Raw genomic sequence first — 13,107 nt, forward strand, 5'->3', positions numbered from 1 at the left:
TTGAGCACGCGAACTGTCTTCAGAACATACAGCAGCTGCAATCATTGCTATATTTCCACCCATTGCCAATGTCACTTGTATAATAGTGTCGATACATAGTTTTCATTGACAGCCTTGTTCAACCACGGCACCTAAGAACATTCTGTGAGCGCCTAATAAACCATACATGCTGTATCAAACACACCCAGTTCTCTGGAACTTCAAGCTTCATTCACGATCGGAGCTGCTTCCCTGAGCTCTTCAGGTGTCATTAACTGCGCCCGTTGCCAATGACACGAGACAGGTGGACAACTCAGCACGAGCATGCCGACTCGACGACCCTCCGATAGAGCACGCCCATGGTCTTCAATACCGCCAGCACCGGAGGCAATCGCAGCGTTGCGAATCGAGTCGAGGTCCTCAACGACTCCACGTACGACATTATACCTCTGATGTAGCGGGTAGCTTTGGCGGTCGGCCTTTGGCTCAAAGTATATGTACAAGCCTTTAGATTTGAACGCGTCTGGGTCCGACTGCAGCCTAAGCGCGCGATAGATCACGAGTGATAACACAGGGTTGTGGTGGGATACTCTAAGTTGGGGCGACTTAAGGGATCAGCTACGCAATGAAATGAAGATTACACAAGGGAAACGCACCATTTTTCGAACTCTCTCCTAGCCTTTCGCTCATCAGGATCCGTCTCTCCAGCCTCTTGACGCATCTGCTCTCTTGATTTGCAGTGCTCCTAGTAATGAGGTAACGTTTAGCGTATAGTTTAATTCCACTGCGACTTTAATAGGGATGGATGAAAAAGTACTCTGTGAATCTTCCAGTCGGCCTTCTGGCACTCTGGACTCTAGAGTGCGACCGTTGGAAAGTCAGAAATGGGAGGTTAGATTGTATCTATGAACGAGACCAGCTTACGCAGTACCATGCCGTCTTGCAACGGGAACAACGACGCAGCGTTCTCTGACCGGGCGGTTGGGCTTTGGTGCAATAAACACATCCCTTGACCAGATGTCCAAGGTCCGACTCTTCATCGCTGTTGACCTCATTGTTTTCCGAGCCCTTGCGATTGCTAGTGCTCATAGTGCGCTGTAGGAGATCGTTATCCAGTGGCAATACATTGATAGGAAACTCAGCCTCATACTCACAATATATTCGGCGATCCCGCAAGATGTCGATCTGGGTGCGTGGCGTTCAGAGAGAAATGGAGGAGAGTCAAGACCAAGCGATCACCAAGGTGAGACACCGGGCGGATGTCCTAGATTAGGAAAGTGAAGTGCGCCACTCGGTCGCCACTCGGTCCCTCCTGAACTCGAGGTGGCGCGAGAAAAACAGAGGCTTATTGTCATACCATCCCTTTCATCCAACTCCTTTTTCACTTAAGCAGTAAACCATGTGTACTGTCCTTTCTGTATGAACTCTGATTCCCGGCGCACACCTACGTCGCTCAGTCTCGGGGCTAACGAGGGTCAAAGAGACTGTGTAACTACTGGCGCAGGAATCGTCCGAGTCACCTATACTACTAGTAAGAGTGAATACAAGACATTGCACATCATCGAGTGGATTCTCTCTTTGTACGTACATCTTCATTTAAAAGGACTTCCGTTAAAGGCTGACTTGACGATCATATGACGGAGATACTCGCCTTAATCATAGAACTCCCCTTTGGCAATGGAAGCGGGTGCCTGTCCGGGTGAAGCTCCAGCTGTTTCGCGTGGAAAGCTTGAAGCATTTCCACAGCTTGTGGTTCGACAAACCCGGCGTCTTGAAGTTGTTGAATGGCAATCACGATCCAGTGCAGACACCCCATCCCGTGTGCATTGAAGTTGTAGCGGTCCATGTGATTGTCCAAGAGAAAGTCGAGAACGTCCAATATCGTGAACTCCTTTGAGAGTTTGATAGAAAGGTCGACATGAGTGAGCCCGCCATAAAGTGAGGTATCTGAAACCAGCTCGCTTGAGACCATTAGCGTGCCGGCCCAACTTGCTACGTCCTGTTTCGGACGACCGTCCACAAAAGTCCAGGCGCAGTTCATGCCAGTAGGGATCATATCGGGAAGTGCGTACCGCCTTTTTGAGTTTGCGGATACCTCAGGTTCAGCAAAAATCAGAAAGATCTTCCAGTGGAAGATGTTTGGATTGTCAGCGTTCGTGTTCGCTTGAAGCGTTGTCACCACAACCTCGGATACGATACGTTGCTCGTCTTCCTGAGCGAGATTCGTAGTGTTGATGGGTTTTGGATACTTTCAAGCGCTCATGGCTGTATGAAGAAAGGTTAAGAGTACCGATCGATAGCGAAGAAGGACATACTACTCAATGTTGCGAAAGAGACTTGTGCCGAGTAAGTCCTGACTGGGTTTGTAATGGGTGCGAACGAGAGTGGAAGGTTGTGTGGTAGCCCGCGTGGCCTGTGACTCTAAGAGTTGAATGTGCGCTTTCGTAAGAATCTAAAGCCTAGTTAGAACACAAGGAAAGGTCCCGTTGTTGCCAAGGATCCAAGACGGTGTCAGACTCGCTAATGTCGCCAGGGGCCGTTATCAACGTGTGAGCGCTTATCGAAGTTACAAGCTGGCCTGGGCGCCAATGTGCGGAGTTTCAATACCCGAAGCCTCGGCTTACTCGGTCCCTTTGCGAAGTTCGCCTTGTATAATCTCCTGTATATATGCGCCCACAGTTGCTGGCGTGCATGACAGGCGTGAGGGTCGAAAACACAATAGCCTTCTTGTTCTTCAACTATCGAACCTTGTCTCCGATCACTGGCCTGCGCGACGGGCAGACTATCCATTGTCACACAATAGGCGGGCTGATGGCGGTGATCCTCGACTAGAAACTATGCGTTGCCCTAAGCTGATGCATAAAAGGAGGGTATGAAGGGACTCATTGGTACGCATTCGCCTCATTTCTCCTCTGGTCTCCCCCTCACATTCGCAGTTCATGCTCTCTCACGTCTTGAAACAGAAGTCCAGACTCCGTCGTTCCTTCGCGCCTCAGACCAAGAACAAGCCGGACGATTGTAGACTCAGCCATGAGCTAGTAGAAGTCGCGTGCGAGCAAGAAGGCGAAGACATCTCATGGTATCTCATGATTGAGAGTCGATCTGTTTACCCGAACGATCGTCCTGTTCTCAAACGTCCACCTAGGAAGCGTTCAACCACGTTAGCCTCGCTCCTCAACGTCTCTCAGGCGACTGATGCACCCCCATGCGTGTACCCGCTATGGGACGGTCCCGTCGAAGAGCCCATCGTTCCTCGCGCCCACCTTCCGGAAGACGCCACTTCCGCGGTCCCTACTCCCCTGATTTTCTGCGACAATTTGTCCTCATTCAGCAAAATCGCGGAATGGCGGTCTCACCAAGACGACGACGCCATTTCGGAGGTGTTGTCCCTCCTGCCCTCCGAGAGGCCTGAGCTACACGCTCGGGACTCTATGACTCCTCTCCTGGTCCATACCCCCGAGACGCTCGAGAGCGAGCTGCCTATTACACCGCGATTTGTCAATGTTGTACCTTCACCAGAGCGTTCTCCGAAGAAGCTCGAGGTTCCTCGAACGCCGTCTCTCGTGAAGCGTGTGTCGAAGAAGGCGCGTGGGATGGCCCAGAAACTCGTCCCCGGTTCGTCTTCAAAGCGACCACCGATGAACATCAACAAATCTCTACCCGCTGTTCCCGTCTGCACCCTCGTCGATTACTACGAGCCTGCGCGTCCTCAGGGCACCACAGACGCCGACGCCCTCCAGGAACTCCTTTCGACCTACCCTGCATTCCCTCCTGCCTCAAAACCCGACGATGGCTCAGAGCCGCATCTGACATTCAGAGGCCGCAAGTTCTTCCCAAAGTGCGACATCGGTTACGGCGGCTTTGCTGTCGTGTGGGCTGGTGTGACGGACGAAGGGGAAGAGATCGCGATCAAGGTCATACACAAACCGCTCGTGGTGATGAACGCAGGAAAGAGCCTCGACACGGCAATCAAGCAGTTGGAGAACGAGTGGGCGGCTTTGCAGATGGTTACGGAGGCGGCGTCGCCGTTCTATGCGGACCTGCTGTACTCTTTCGAAGATGGGGAGAACATATAATTCGTGCAGGTCTGTAGTTCGCGTCCTTTGTTGGAATTTCGAGGCTGACATCCGGTTTAGAGACTATATCCGGCATCGCTGGCGAGACACTTAGTTGATAACCACCGAGTACCGGTACAACAGTTTCAAATACAGCTCTGGGCGGCGGAGACTGTGAGTGCTTTCCCCCTTCACCGGCGATATGTAGTTGATCTTGTCATTCTTCTAGCTACTGGCTGTCGAGGAGCTGCACGAGCTAGGCATTGTCCATCGCGACATCAAACTGGATAACGTCCTATTATCCCTAACGGACACGCTGCGCTTGCAGACTTCGGGCTGGTGTATGTCAGCTCATCATGTCAGCTCATCAACGACTCCATTCAAAGACGCTGTGATGACGGACGGCTGCGGGACCTTCCATTACATGGCTCCTGAGATGATCCACCCATCCGGAGGCGGAGGCCGTGTCGAGTACGGCTACAAGGTGGACATGTATGCGTTCGGCATACTTTTACTCGAGCTCTCGTTGAGAGTCCCTGAGGTGCGTAATTGTACAGTCCTGCTGATAAGACTTCTGAGTATCGGAAAACAGGGGTCGCGCTGGATAGAATGTGTTCCGCCGTCTGTAGACGGCGGCAGCGCCAGTCTCAACGCTGCCGTTGAGCTTGTTGACAACCATGAGGCGCGCCACCTCATCGCTCAGGTACGAAGCCTAACGATTTGTATTGCCCCACTGGCTCATCGATGGCTTGACTTCAGCTTATCCACCGCGACCCGAGTAAGCGTCCGAGCTCGGCATCTTTCCTTATCTCAGGACCGGCCATCTTTCCAACTTCGCGTGACTGCATGTTCAGGCGGCATAAGTTCTGCAAAATCGGAGCAGGTCAGCAGCCCGCACTGGCAACGTCCCATTAGAAATGGAAATGATAGTTCAGTGACATTGTGGGTGGGCCAGTGGGCTCGCTGACAGTCCTTGTTCTACATTCAATAAGTGAAACTGAGCTATGTCTGATGAAAGTATAGGGCACTGGCTTACGCAGTACAGTGCCATCTGACAGTCTGAGCAGGTGTGCAGCCTTTGTTGGCCGCGTAGCAGGGATTTACCGCACCCAGAGCAGCCTTTGCCTAACCCTCCTCGCCCAGCGTTTTGACTGTTGTTAGCAAGCATGATGTTTGTCGATTTTGTACTGTCGCTTGACCGTCGCTGTCACTTGTAGTGCACTTGAATCTGTCCGAGGAAAACTCCGCGATGTGCTTAATGAAATAGACGTTGAGCGTGATACATGGCTTACGGTACAATAGTACTTCGTTTGCCTAGGATTGTCTATCGGTGAAGTGCACTGAATGAGAGGAGGTGAAACAATTAGGTGACTCGTAGGTGACCGCGCGTCAGGTACCGCCTAGATGCGCCTCTTGACTGGACGCGGAGCTAAACTCAGTAATGACGTCATGCCAAAGCGATGAAACAATCGCAAACCTGGGCAATGGTGGCAGTGCTACGTGCGTGGGACATCGAATTCGCTGCACAAGATACCTCGATTTATTTCGGAGGACGAGCGGGATCGTAAAGAAACGATGATGATCAACTCAGTCAATCACTTGAACTCGGCGCTTTCATGGATAAATTGCGAATTATTTGACAATTTTCATAACATAGAGTCTCGTTAACATCACAGAAAGGTTGCAGGTGCACTTAAGGCTATTTCCCTTTTGTGCATCACTGCTCAAACTACGTTCTACTTCCAATGCACGAGGGCTATATGCGAGGAAAAATACAGCAAGGGAACGGCTTGGGTCGTCTATGTGTTGAATAGGAAGTGTCATCAGGCAATCATTGGGAGAGAAAATCAGAGTACTAGTACTCACGACGTAAGGGCGTGAATCCACTCGGGCTTGAAGACGAGTTCATTCCCATCATCATCCACGGCGGGTTTGATATCCAGCTCTGCGAGTATCGAGACCATAGCGATCCAAACTGAGGCATCGGCTAGGTATCTACCTGGGCAGATTCGCCGTCCGAAACCAAACACATAGCCCATGTCCTCGTTGTTGAGTGACCCATCTTCGTTGAGGAACCGCTCTGGATAGAACTTTTCTGGGTTGGGATAGCGCACTGAGTTGCGCAGCATGCTCCTAGAAATTGTTTAGACATTCTGACTAAGTCAAGACTATGAGAACGCATATCGACCCAGCGTGAGCAATCAAGACTGTTCCTTGCGGAATGAAGTAGCCTTCGTAAACGTCATCTTCCAGCGCGCAGTGCGGTACACCTGATGAACGCAGGATCAACTCAAGGACTCTTTGCGCGTGAGAGAATTTAAGTTAGTGTACCTAGAGGGACAACGGGACCCCATCGCATCACTTCCCGCATGACAGCTTCAACATAAGGTAATGATGAGCGATCCTCAAATGTGGGAGGCCTCCCCTTTAAGACTCTGTCGATCTCCGCTTGTGCGCGTTTTTGTGCTTCCGGGAACAGCATCATTGCCATAACAAATATTGAGAGCATCGATGAGGTCTGTCGGGATACGTTAGCATTAGCATTTTTTACATCCTAATCAACGCTACACACGGTCTCCAATCCTCCTGCAAGCGGCACAGCGATATCAGCATTAACATACGTCGGGGAACGAGTCTCAACCTTACCTACAAATATTGCAGCGCACACATCTCTGATCATACCCTGAACAGCTTCGTTCCCTGTGTGTTTGATTTCTTGTTGTAGCAAAAAGTTCCCCTACGTGAAAACACTTCAGTCAACGATGGCACGCGGTGCACGATAAGATGAACGTGCCTCAGGAGCTTGTCGCAGGAGCATTCCATAAAGCGTTGACACAAGAGAGCTTATCGTTTCTCTTGATTTTGCAGCGTTGAACTTGGCCCCGCCGGGAAACCACGCCGGTACGTACTTGACTATCCTCTGTCTGGATCATCTCGCGAAGTGGGCAGGGGGGAGAGACTCACGTAGGGGGAACATGTTCACGAGAGCCACAAATGCGTCCGACGTTTTCTCGACGAAGCAGCTGGCAGTTTGAGACAACACCTGGACGATCTCCTCCTGGTCTTTCTCGAGGTCGTGGCCGTACACGATGTGCATAATGCTACTCGCGGCGTACCTGAGACATGGGGCCTAAACGCCTACATACACACCAGATTAGAAGATAAGCCTACCCGTCATAGTGTTCTAGGTGCCTCTCAGGAGAGTACTTCAATCTAGAAACTAAAATGCGAGCACCGTTGGTCATTGAATCGTGGTGGTTCGGGATAGCGGCCCGCCGCATGAGCCCATTCATCAGCTTCCTGTGCATGCGCCAGGTATCGCCGTATTGCACCATGCCCACGTTGAACAGGACGCCGTACCTAGTTAGCGCGAGATAGTTGATCTTTAGAGCGATTATCACAAAAAGCATGGTGGACAGCACGTACGGCTCAAGCGCCGAGAATCCCGCTCTATCCGAGTATATGCGCGAACGGCGCTCAAACAGGTCTTGCGCGATGCGCTCGGAATTGATGATGAACAGATCTCTCCCAAAGTGACGGCAGCGGATGAGCTCGCCTGCGACGGGAGTTGAGCGGTACTGCTTCAAGAAACGCCATCGTAAGGGGAACACACCGTATTTCCGTTCCCATTCGACGAACGTCGAGCTGGGATCGGCAGGATTAACATCCAAGGCACTACCAATGAAAGGGAGGCCCCTTGGACCAGGCGGCTGCGAGTTCCTGGGGGCTTTGTCTCGGGAGATAAGTTGATACGCGCATACACCCAGGACGAGCGACACGCCCACGATGGCGGGTCCTTGTGTGTAGAAGTCTGTCATTGCAGCGTGAGGGTTCTTTTACACATCGCACTGGGAATAGATCCACTCGTTATATACATGCACATGGGCCTGCGAGGTTTCCGCATGACTTACGTGTGCACTGTAAATTAAGGTCTTGGGACCATACTTGGATGGCTTCATCGACTTCTAGAAGGTGGCGTACGTCCACCTGATGTATCAGCGCTTCGGCGCCTGAGTCTAAGAAGGGAGACATTTGATATTGGGAACTTCGATAGGATTCAGAACACAAAAATAAAGGTGATGGTGACGGTGATGATGACTAGCCACAGCTTGTGCAAATACAAGCGCGATTCGACGATGTGCGAATCTGGCCAAGTCCGACCAAGCTTCCACTTTGCTGCGAGTTCCGTATTCTCTCATCGTTCTCCCAGTCAATAAACAGCACCGCGACTCCAGCGCGGAGTTGTAGCCTTGGGCGTCATCTCAAAGAGACGACATTGGATATAGATGACAAGCGAACTTACCTGAATTTTCTACCCTCGTGTCTAAGTGACCCGTGTTTTTCTGCGGAGAAGACAAGGCAGGATGAGGGCATATGAACATACTCTTGCTTTCTGTGCAGCTTGAACACAGGTGGGGCAAGCGAGATGATTCACCGTGTCCCTCCCGCTACCGTATTGTGAGAGCAGCGGTGAAGGGAGCGAAGAACTGACGGTCAGGTCAAAAGCAGCCCTTAGGGGCTTCATCCAATTAAAGCAGTCCGTCTCATGTATCAAAACTTCAATGCCTCCCATATCAAGCAGGAGCCTCCCGCGCACGGACCACCTACCGACGGATATATAAGAGGCGCGCCCGACGTTGGTTGTCTCCTTAGAACATACTCAGCTAGGATCTATTCTATAGAAACTAACTCGAGTCTCGCATGTTTACACATGCCACATCCTTCAAGTCCACTCGATGATATTCGCACCCGCTCGTAAAACAGAGAACATGGCCTGCCCCTCGTTGGGCGGGTCTCGATGACGTTTGGCACGGCGACCGTCGCTACCGCTTGCGGTGCCACGGACGCAAGCCAGCGAGTGGGGTGTCTGTCTGATGGGCTCTTACATACTGTAATTTGTACAACTAGTTTTTGCAATGCGATAGTATTCCTTTGCCATCTGATGAAACATGTGATAATATTGTCGCGCGCGATTGATAAGAGCTTCCGAGCTTTGAAAATTTTAACGGATCCGCGTGAGGTCGTTTGCCGGAATCAGCAACGCCTTCGAGTTGCGCATGGTTTTGAATGTTCGACCCTAAGTTTCTATCAGCAATATACGCATTTATCCACGCCATGAACTAATCAAACGTCAAGAGAATGGTCTATCTCAGGAAGAGTCATGCTCAAGACGATTCAAACGTGCTGCTTAGCATGATGTATAGTGTCAGGATAGAAGTACAAATGCGTAAATAAAGGATATAGCGATTAATAGGTACGATTATTATGATGCAAGAGCAAGCGAAAGCAAAAATCGAAGGGAGGTGCAATCAACGCTCAGCGAAGATCGGACATCGTGCAGGCGGAAATGTTCGTGAAAGGCGTGAGTTATACATATCCTGAGGGTATGCCATATCTAGGAACAAGAGTCAAGGCGACGAAGAAAAACAGATTAAGAACAAGGATAGATGAACAAAACAAGGCAGGAGGGGACGTGAAAGCGATCATCGAGTCCCGCTTCGAGACATCTTGGGCGTGTTGGCCTCGTTAACATTGTCGAGCTGGATGCTGCGCCTCTGCGCGATCTCCATTTGTCTCTCCAGACTCCTGCAAAAAACGAAATCATCAACAACGCGTCCCGAGACGAACGAACTACAATCCAAAACGCACTTGACATGATGTTCGAGCTCCAGCACCCGCTCCTTGCCGCCCTGCCGCTCGCGCTTGTACTTCTCCTCGGCCGCCCGCATGCGCGCCTCGTACTCCTTCACGCGCGCCTCCCACCGCGCGTCCGTCGCGCTCGTCCGCTGGTTCATCGTCGACATCTTCTCCTCCGCGAGCAGCAGCTGGTTCTGCACAACCGTGAGCCGCTTCTCCGCGTTCGTCGCGCGCGACGTGAGACTCCGGACCTCGTTGGCGTCTCCCGTGGGCCGGCGCGTCGCGGAGCCGAGCTGCGATGCGAGTTCCGTGTTCGTCGCCTGTTTCTGCGTTAGCAAGAGTAATCGGTGCGTGGGACGCGCAGACGCACCTTGAGCGCCTCGAGCTCGCCCTCCTTGGCCGTGAACTTGCGCCGCCAGTTCGCCTTGGCGTCTCCGTAGGAGCGCACGCTCGTCTCGAACTTGTCGATCTGCCTCCAGCGCGAGTCGAGCTGCTTGCGCATGTCGGCCATCTTCTCGTTGAAGCGCCCCTCCATCTCCTTGGTCCGCTTGTCGAAGTCAATCTGGATCTGCGAGAGCGACTTGAGCCGCGTGATCAGGTTGTCGTGGAACACGCCAAAGTTGGTGAACGGCTTCGTCTCAGCTGCGCCGCCTTTCTTCTACAGACCAAACGACGGTGTTAGCAAGAGACAGGGACAAGGCAGGGAGCAAAACGAGACGCACCGGAGTCTTGTCGACGCCCAAGATCTTATCCATGTACTGATAGATCGTCAACAGCAGCGTATTACGCTCCGTCAGCTGATCCCGATACTGGTTCTCCGCGCTGTACAAGCTCCGCTGGTCCTTCGCGAGCCTGTCCTGCAGCTCCCCAGCGCGCGCCTTCGCAGCCGCAGCCTCCTCCTCCGCCTTCTTCAGAGCCGCCTGCGCCTGATCGAGCTTCTCCGTCGCGTTCATCCTCGCCTGCATCTGCGCACTCAGCTGTGCACTCAACTCGCGCATCTCCGCGCTCATCGCATCCAGCGCCCCGTCCCTCTCCCGCTTCCCCGCATCCCGCTCCTCCGCGTCCCGCCGCGCGCGCGCAAGATCGTCCTCAAGGCGCGTGACATCCCGCTTCAGCCGGTCCACCTCGAGCTCAAGCGAGAACCGCGCGGTCGTGTGGCTCTCCCCGAGCGCGCGCGACTGCGCCTCGGCGCTGCTCAGCGCGCCCTGCACCGCCTGCATGTCCGCCTCGCGCTGCGCGAGCGTCTCCCGCGTGCGCGCGAGGTCCGCGTGCGCCGTGTCGAGCGCCGCGTCTTTCGCCTCGAGCGCGCGCTGCTCCGCGCGTAGGGCTGCCTCGTGCTCGCGCTGGGCCTCCGCGAGCGCGGCGTCCGCCTGTGTGCGGGCGTCTTCGGTGCGCTCGTTCTCGGCGACGAGGTCCTCGATGTGCTGCGCGAGCTCCTCCTGCCGCGTGCGGTGCTGGTCGATCTCCTCGCGGCACTCGTCGTAGAGTTCTTGCAGCTCCTGGACTTGGGCCTTGAGGTCGGCTACTTTCTTTTATCCGCGAAACATCGTTAGAAACTACGGGGACTAGGAAGCGGAGGATACGCACCTCTTTGAGCGCCGACGAGAGTGCCTCGAGTTGCTCGCGTTCGGCAACGTCCTCCTCCCTCGCGTGCTCATAGTCCTCCTTGATCCGCTCATTCTCCTCCTCAAGCTCGTAGATATGTTCGCCAAGCTTCTCGACCTCACGGTTCGCAGCTTCTAGCTCGGCATCCTTGTCGTCTGCCTCCCGCTCGAGGTGTGCGAGGGTCGCTTCGAACTTGGCGTGAAGCTCGTTGGTGTTCGCCTCGAGCTCGGAGATGTTCATGCGGAGTTCCTTCGACTCGCTTTCGCGCTCTGCGATGACCTGCACGCGTGTCGATTCCAGTTAGTGATTTCCCAGCATGCATGGATAGTCCGTACGCACATCGCGAAGCTCCTCAACCTGGTTGCGCGCCTCCTCGACCTCCCCTCGCCACTCCTCCTCGACGACGTTGACGACATGGTCATGCTCCGCAATGAGATTGTCAATGTCCCGGTTCTTCATCTCCACCTCGTCCTCCTTCTGCTGCAGCTCAATCGTCGCAGCAGCCAGCTTGTCCCTCAGCCCGTTCATCTCGTCCTCGATCGCCTCGCGGTCCTCCCTCTCCTCAATCAGCTGCGCCCGGCTCTGACTGCGCTCCATCATCTCCGCGTCCCTCTTCCGCTCCAGATCCTCAATCGCCAGCTGCAGCGCCTCCAACTCATCATGCAGATCCTCCCTCTCGTCCTCCCTCTGGCTCAGCACCGCAGACAGCTCCTCGACCTGCTTCCGGAACTTCTCATTCTGCGCCTCCATCTCCTCCGCCCGGCGCTTCCAGCGCGCGCGCCCCTCGTCCTTCGACGCGTCGCCCTGCCGCTCAAGCGCATCGCGCAGCCGCTCAATCTCGTCCATATTATCCTTGAGCAGCCCGCGCACGCTATCGAGCTCGTCCTCGAGCTCCGCATTATGCGACTCCGCGGCGCGCAGCGCGCTCTCGACCGCCTCGCTCGCGTTGCCGCGGCGCAGCTCGCGGATCTCGTACTCGGCGTCCTGCAGCTGCTCCTCGAGCTCCTTCACGCGCGCGCGGCCGCCGTCGTTGGAGGAGGAGGCGGAGGCGCGCTGGGAGCGTTCGAGCTCGCGCTCGAGCTCGAGGACGAGCTTCTTGAGCTTCTTGAGCTCCATGCCGCGCTGCTGGACCTCGATTTTGAGGTTGATGTTCTGTTTGAGGGCGGCATCGATCTGGTCTGGGGCGAGTTTGGCGAGCTGTTCTTCGAGGAAGTGGACGCGGAGCTTGATGTTGAAGTTTTCTTTCTTGAGGCTGTCGATGTGCTGCATGGTGATCGTTGAGAAGGTACGTAAAGGAGAGGAGAGAGGGAGACATGGGAAAAGGAGGGGCACCGCGTATCAGCAAAGAAAGGAGAGGGAACAGCGCGAGGATGACGAAAGGGCTCACCTTCTCCTGATCTCGTAGCGTCAGCGTAACAGCCTTGTTCCCGTTTGTAGTCGTCCTCGACCGCTTCGTTCTGTTAGGCATTGGCGTTTCCGGCCCCTCGCCAGCTCCATCGTTTGGATTCCACGTCGACTTCTCCCTGCCAGGCGTGTTCAGGAAGTTGGTAACCTCTCCTTCGTTCCCGTCATCGTCACCGCTCTGCGTCGAGAATGCTATTCTGCGTGCAGTTGATGGAGGCTCTTCGATCTTCTTGCGGAGCTGAAATGAGGCGTCTGGTGAGGGCGTGGATATCGGCAAGGAGGAAGGGGCGGTGGAGGTAGCAGAAGGGAGACGGAGTGAGCGACCAGGCGTTGCAAGTTTTGGGTCGCCGGTGAGGGAGAGGGAGAGGTCGCCTGGTGTGCTGGCTGACTGGTTGGACGAGTCCGGACGCGCACTGAGCGCGGCAGA

At 54.1% G+C, this 13,107-nt stretch overlaps 6 protein-coding genes across 6 annotated transcripts; 2 read left to right on the forward strand and 4 right to left on the reverse strand.

The window, feature by feature from the left end:
* Positions 1–328: 328 nt before the first annotated feature.
* Positions 329–1,174, reverse strand: CONPUDRAFT_135333 (uncharacterized protein; the record flags this gene model as incomplete). The annotated part of the gene is made up of 4 exons (XM_007766920.1): positions 1,134–1,174; positions 798–1,074; positions 635–725; positions 329–569 (listed from the first exon to the last, which is right to left on the reverse strand). Coding segments are annotated over exons 3-4 (306 nt in total), but the record flags the coding sequence as incomplete, so codon positions are not given.
* A 435-nt stretch (positions 1,175–1,609) lies between these two features.
* Positions 1,610–2,035, reverse strand: CONPUDRAFT_150495 (uncharacterized protein; the record flags this gene model as incomplete). Its single annotated transcript, XM_007766921.1, has 1 exon — positions 1,610–2,035. The coding sequence occupies one exon, from the start codon at positions 2,033–2,035 to the stop codon at positions 1,610–1,612; it is 426 nt and encodes a 141-aa protein (XP_007765111.1).
* A 718-nt stretch (positions 2,036–2,753) lies between these two features.
* Positions 2,754–4,055, forward strand: CONPUDRAFT_162844 (uncharacterized protein; the record flags this gene model as incomplete). The annotated part of the gene is made up of 2 exons (XM_007766922.1): positions 2,754–2,867; positions 2,916–4,055. The coding sequence occupies exon 2, from the start codon at positions 2,919–2,921 to the stop codon at positions 4,053–4,055; it is 1,137 nt and encodes a 378-aa protein (XP_007765112.1). The 5' UTR covers positions 2,754–2,867; positions 2,916–2,918.
* A 401-nt stretch (positions 4,056–4,456) lies between these two features.
* Positions 4,457–4,949, forward strand: CONPUDRAFT_162845 (uncharacterized protein; the record flags this gene model as incomplete). Its single annotated transcript, XM_007766923.1, has 3 exons — positions 4,457–4,575; positions 4,627–4,737; positions 4,794–4,949. Coding segments are annotated over 3 exons (386 nt in total), but the record flags the coding sequence as incomplete, so codon positions are not given.
* Positions 4,950–5,654: 705 nt separating this feature from the next.
* CONPUDRAFT_118687 (cytochrome P450) lies at positions 5,655–7,852 on the reverse strand (the record flags this gene model as incomplete). Its single annotated transcript, XM_007766924.1, has 10 exons — positions 5,655–5,833; positions 5,901–6,167; positions 6,223–6,304; positions 6,366–6,552; positions 6,607–6,704; positions 6,813–6,947; positions 6,999–7,150; positions 7,206–7,394; positions 7,461–7,590; positions 7,648–7,852. The coding sequence occupies 10 exons, from the start codon at positions 7,850–7,852 to the stop codon at positions 5,791–5,793; spliced, it is 1,488 nt and encodes a 495-aa protein (XP_007765114.1). The 3' UTR covers positions 5,655–5,790.
* Positions 7,853–9,239: 1,387 nt separating this feature from the next.
* CONPUDRAFT_98884 (uncharacterized protein) lies at positions 9,240–12,901 on the reverse strand. The gene is made up of 8 exons (XM_007766925.1): positions 12,664–12,901; positions 11,976–12,539; positions 11,616–11,867; positions 11,259–11,555; positions 10,394–11,110; positions 10,042–10,302; positions 9,684–9,991; positions 9,240–9,620 (listed from the first exon to the last, which is right to left on the reverse strand). The coding sequence occupies exons 1-8, from the start codon at positions 12,742–12,744 to the stop codon at positions 9,518–9,520; spliced, it is 2,583 nt and encodes an 860-aa protein (XP_007765115.1). The 5' UTR covers positions 12,745–12,901; the 3' UTR covers positions 9,240–9,517.
* Positions 12,902–13,107: the final 206 nt, after the last annotated feature.

This window comes from Coniophora puteana (genome assembly GCF_000271625.1).
Source record: "Coniophora puteana RWD-64-598 SS2 unplaced genomic scaffold CONPUscaffold_2, whole genome shotgun sequence".
Classification (NCBI taxonomy): Eukaryota; Fungi; Basidiomycota; class Agaricomycetes; order Boletales; family Coniophoraceae; genus Coniophora; species Coniophora puteana.

Excerpts from the sequence above, each read along its gene's own strand:
- CONPUDRAFT_98884 (XM_007766925.1), bottom strand. The coding sequence starts at position 12,744 with ATGCCTAACAGAACGAAGCGGTCGAGGACGACTACAAACGGGAACAAG. Across the intron at positions 11,556-11,615 it reads AGGTTGAGGAGCTTCGCGAT|GTCATCGCAGAGCGCGAAAG; the intron begins GTGCGTACGGAC and ends ACACGCGTGCAG. Across the intron at positions 9,621-9,683 it reads GAGCTCGAACATCATGTCAA|GAGTCTGGAGAGACAAATGG; the intron begins GTGCGTTTTGGA and ends CGTTTTTTGCAG.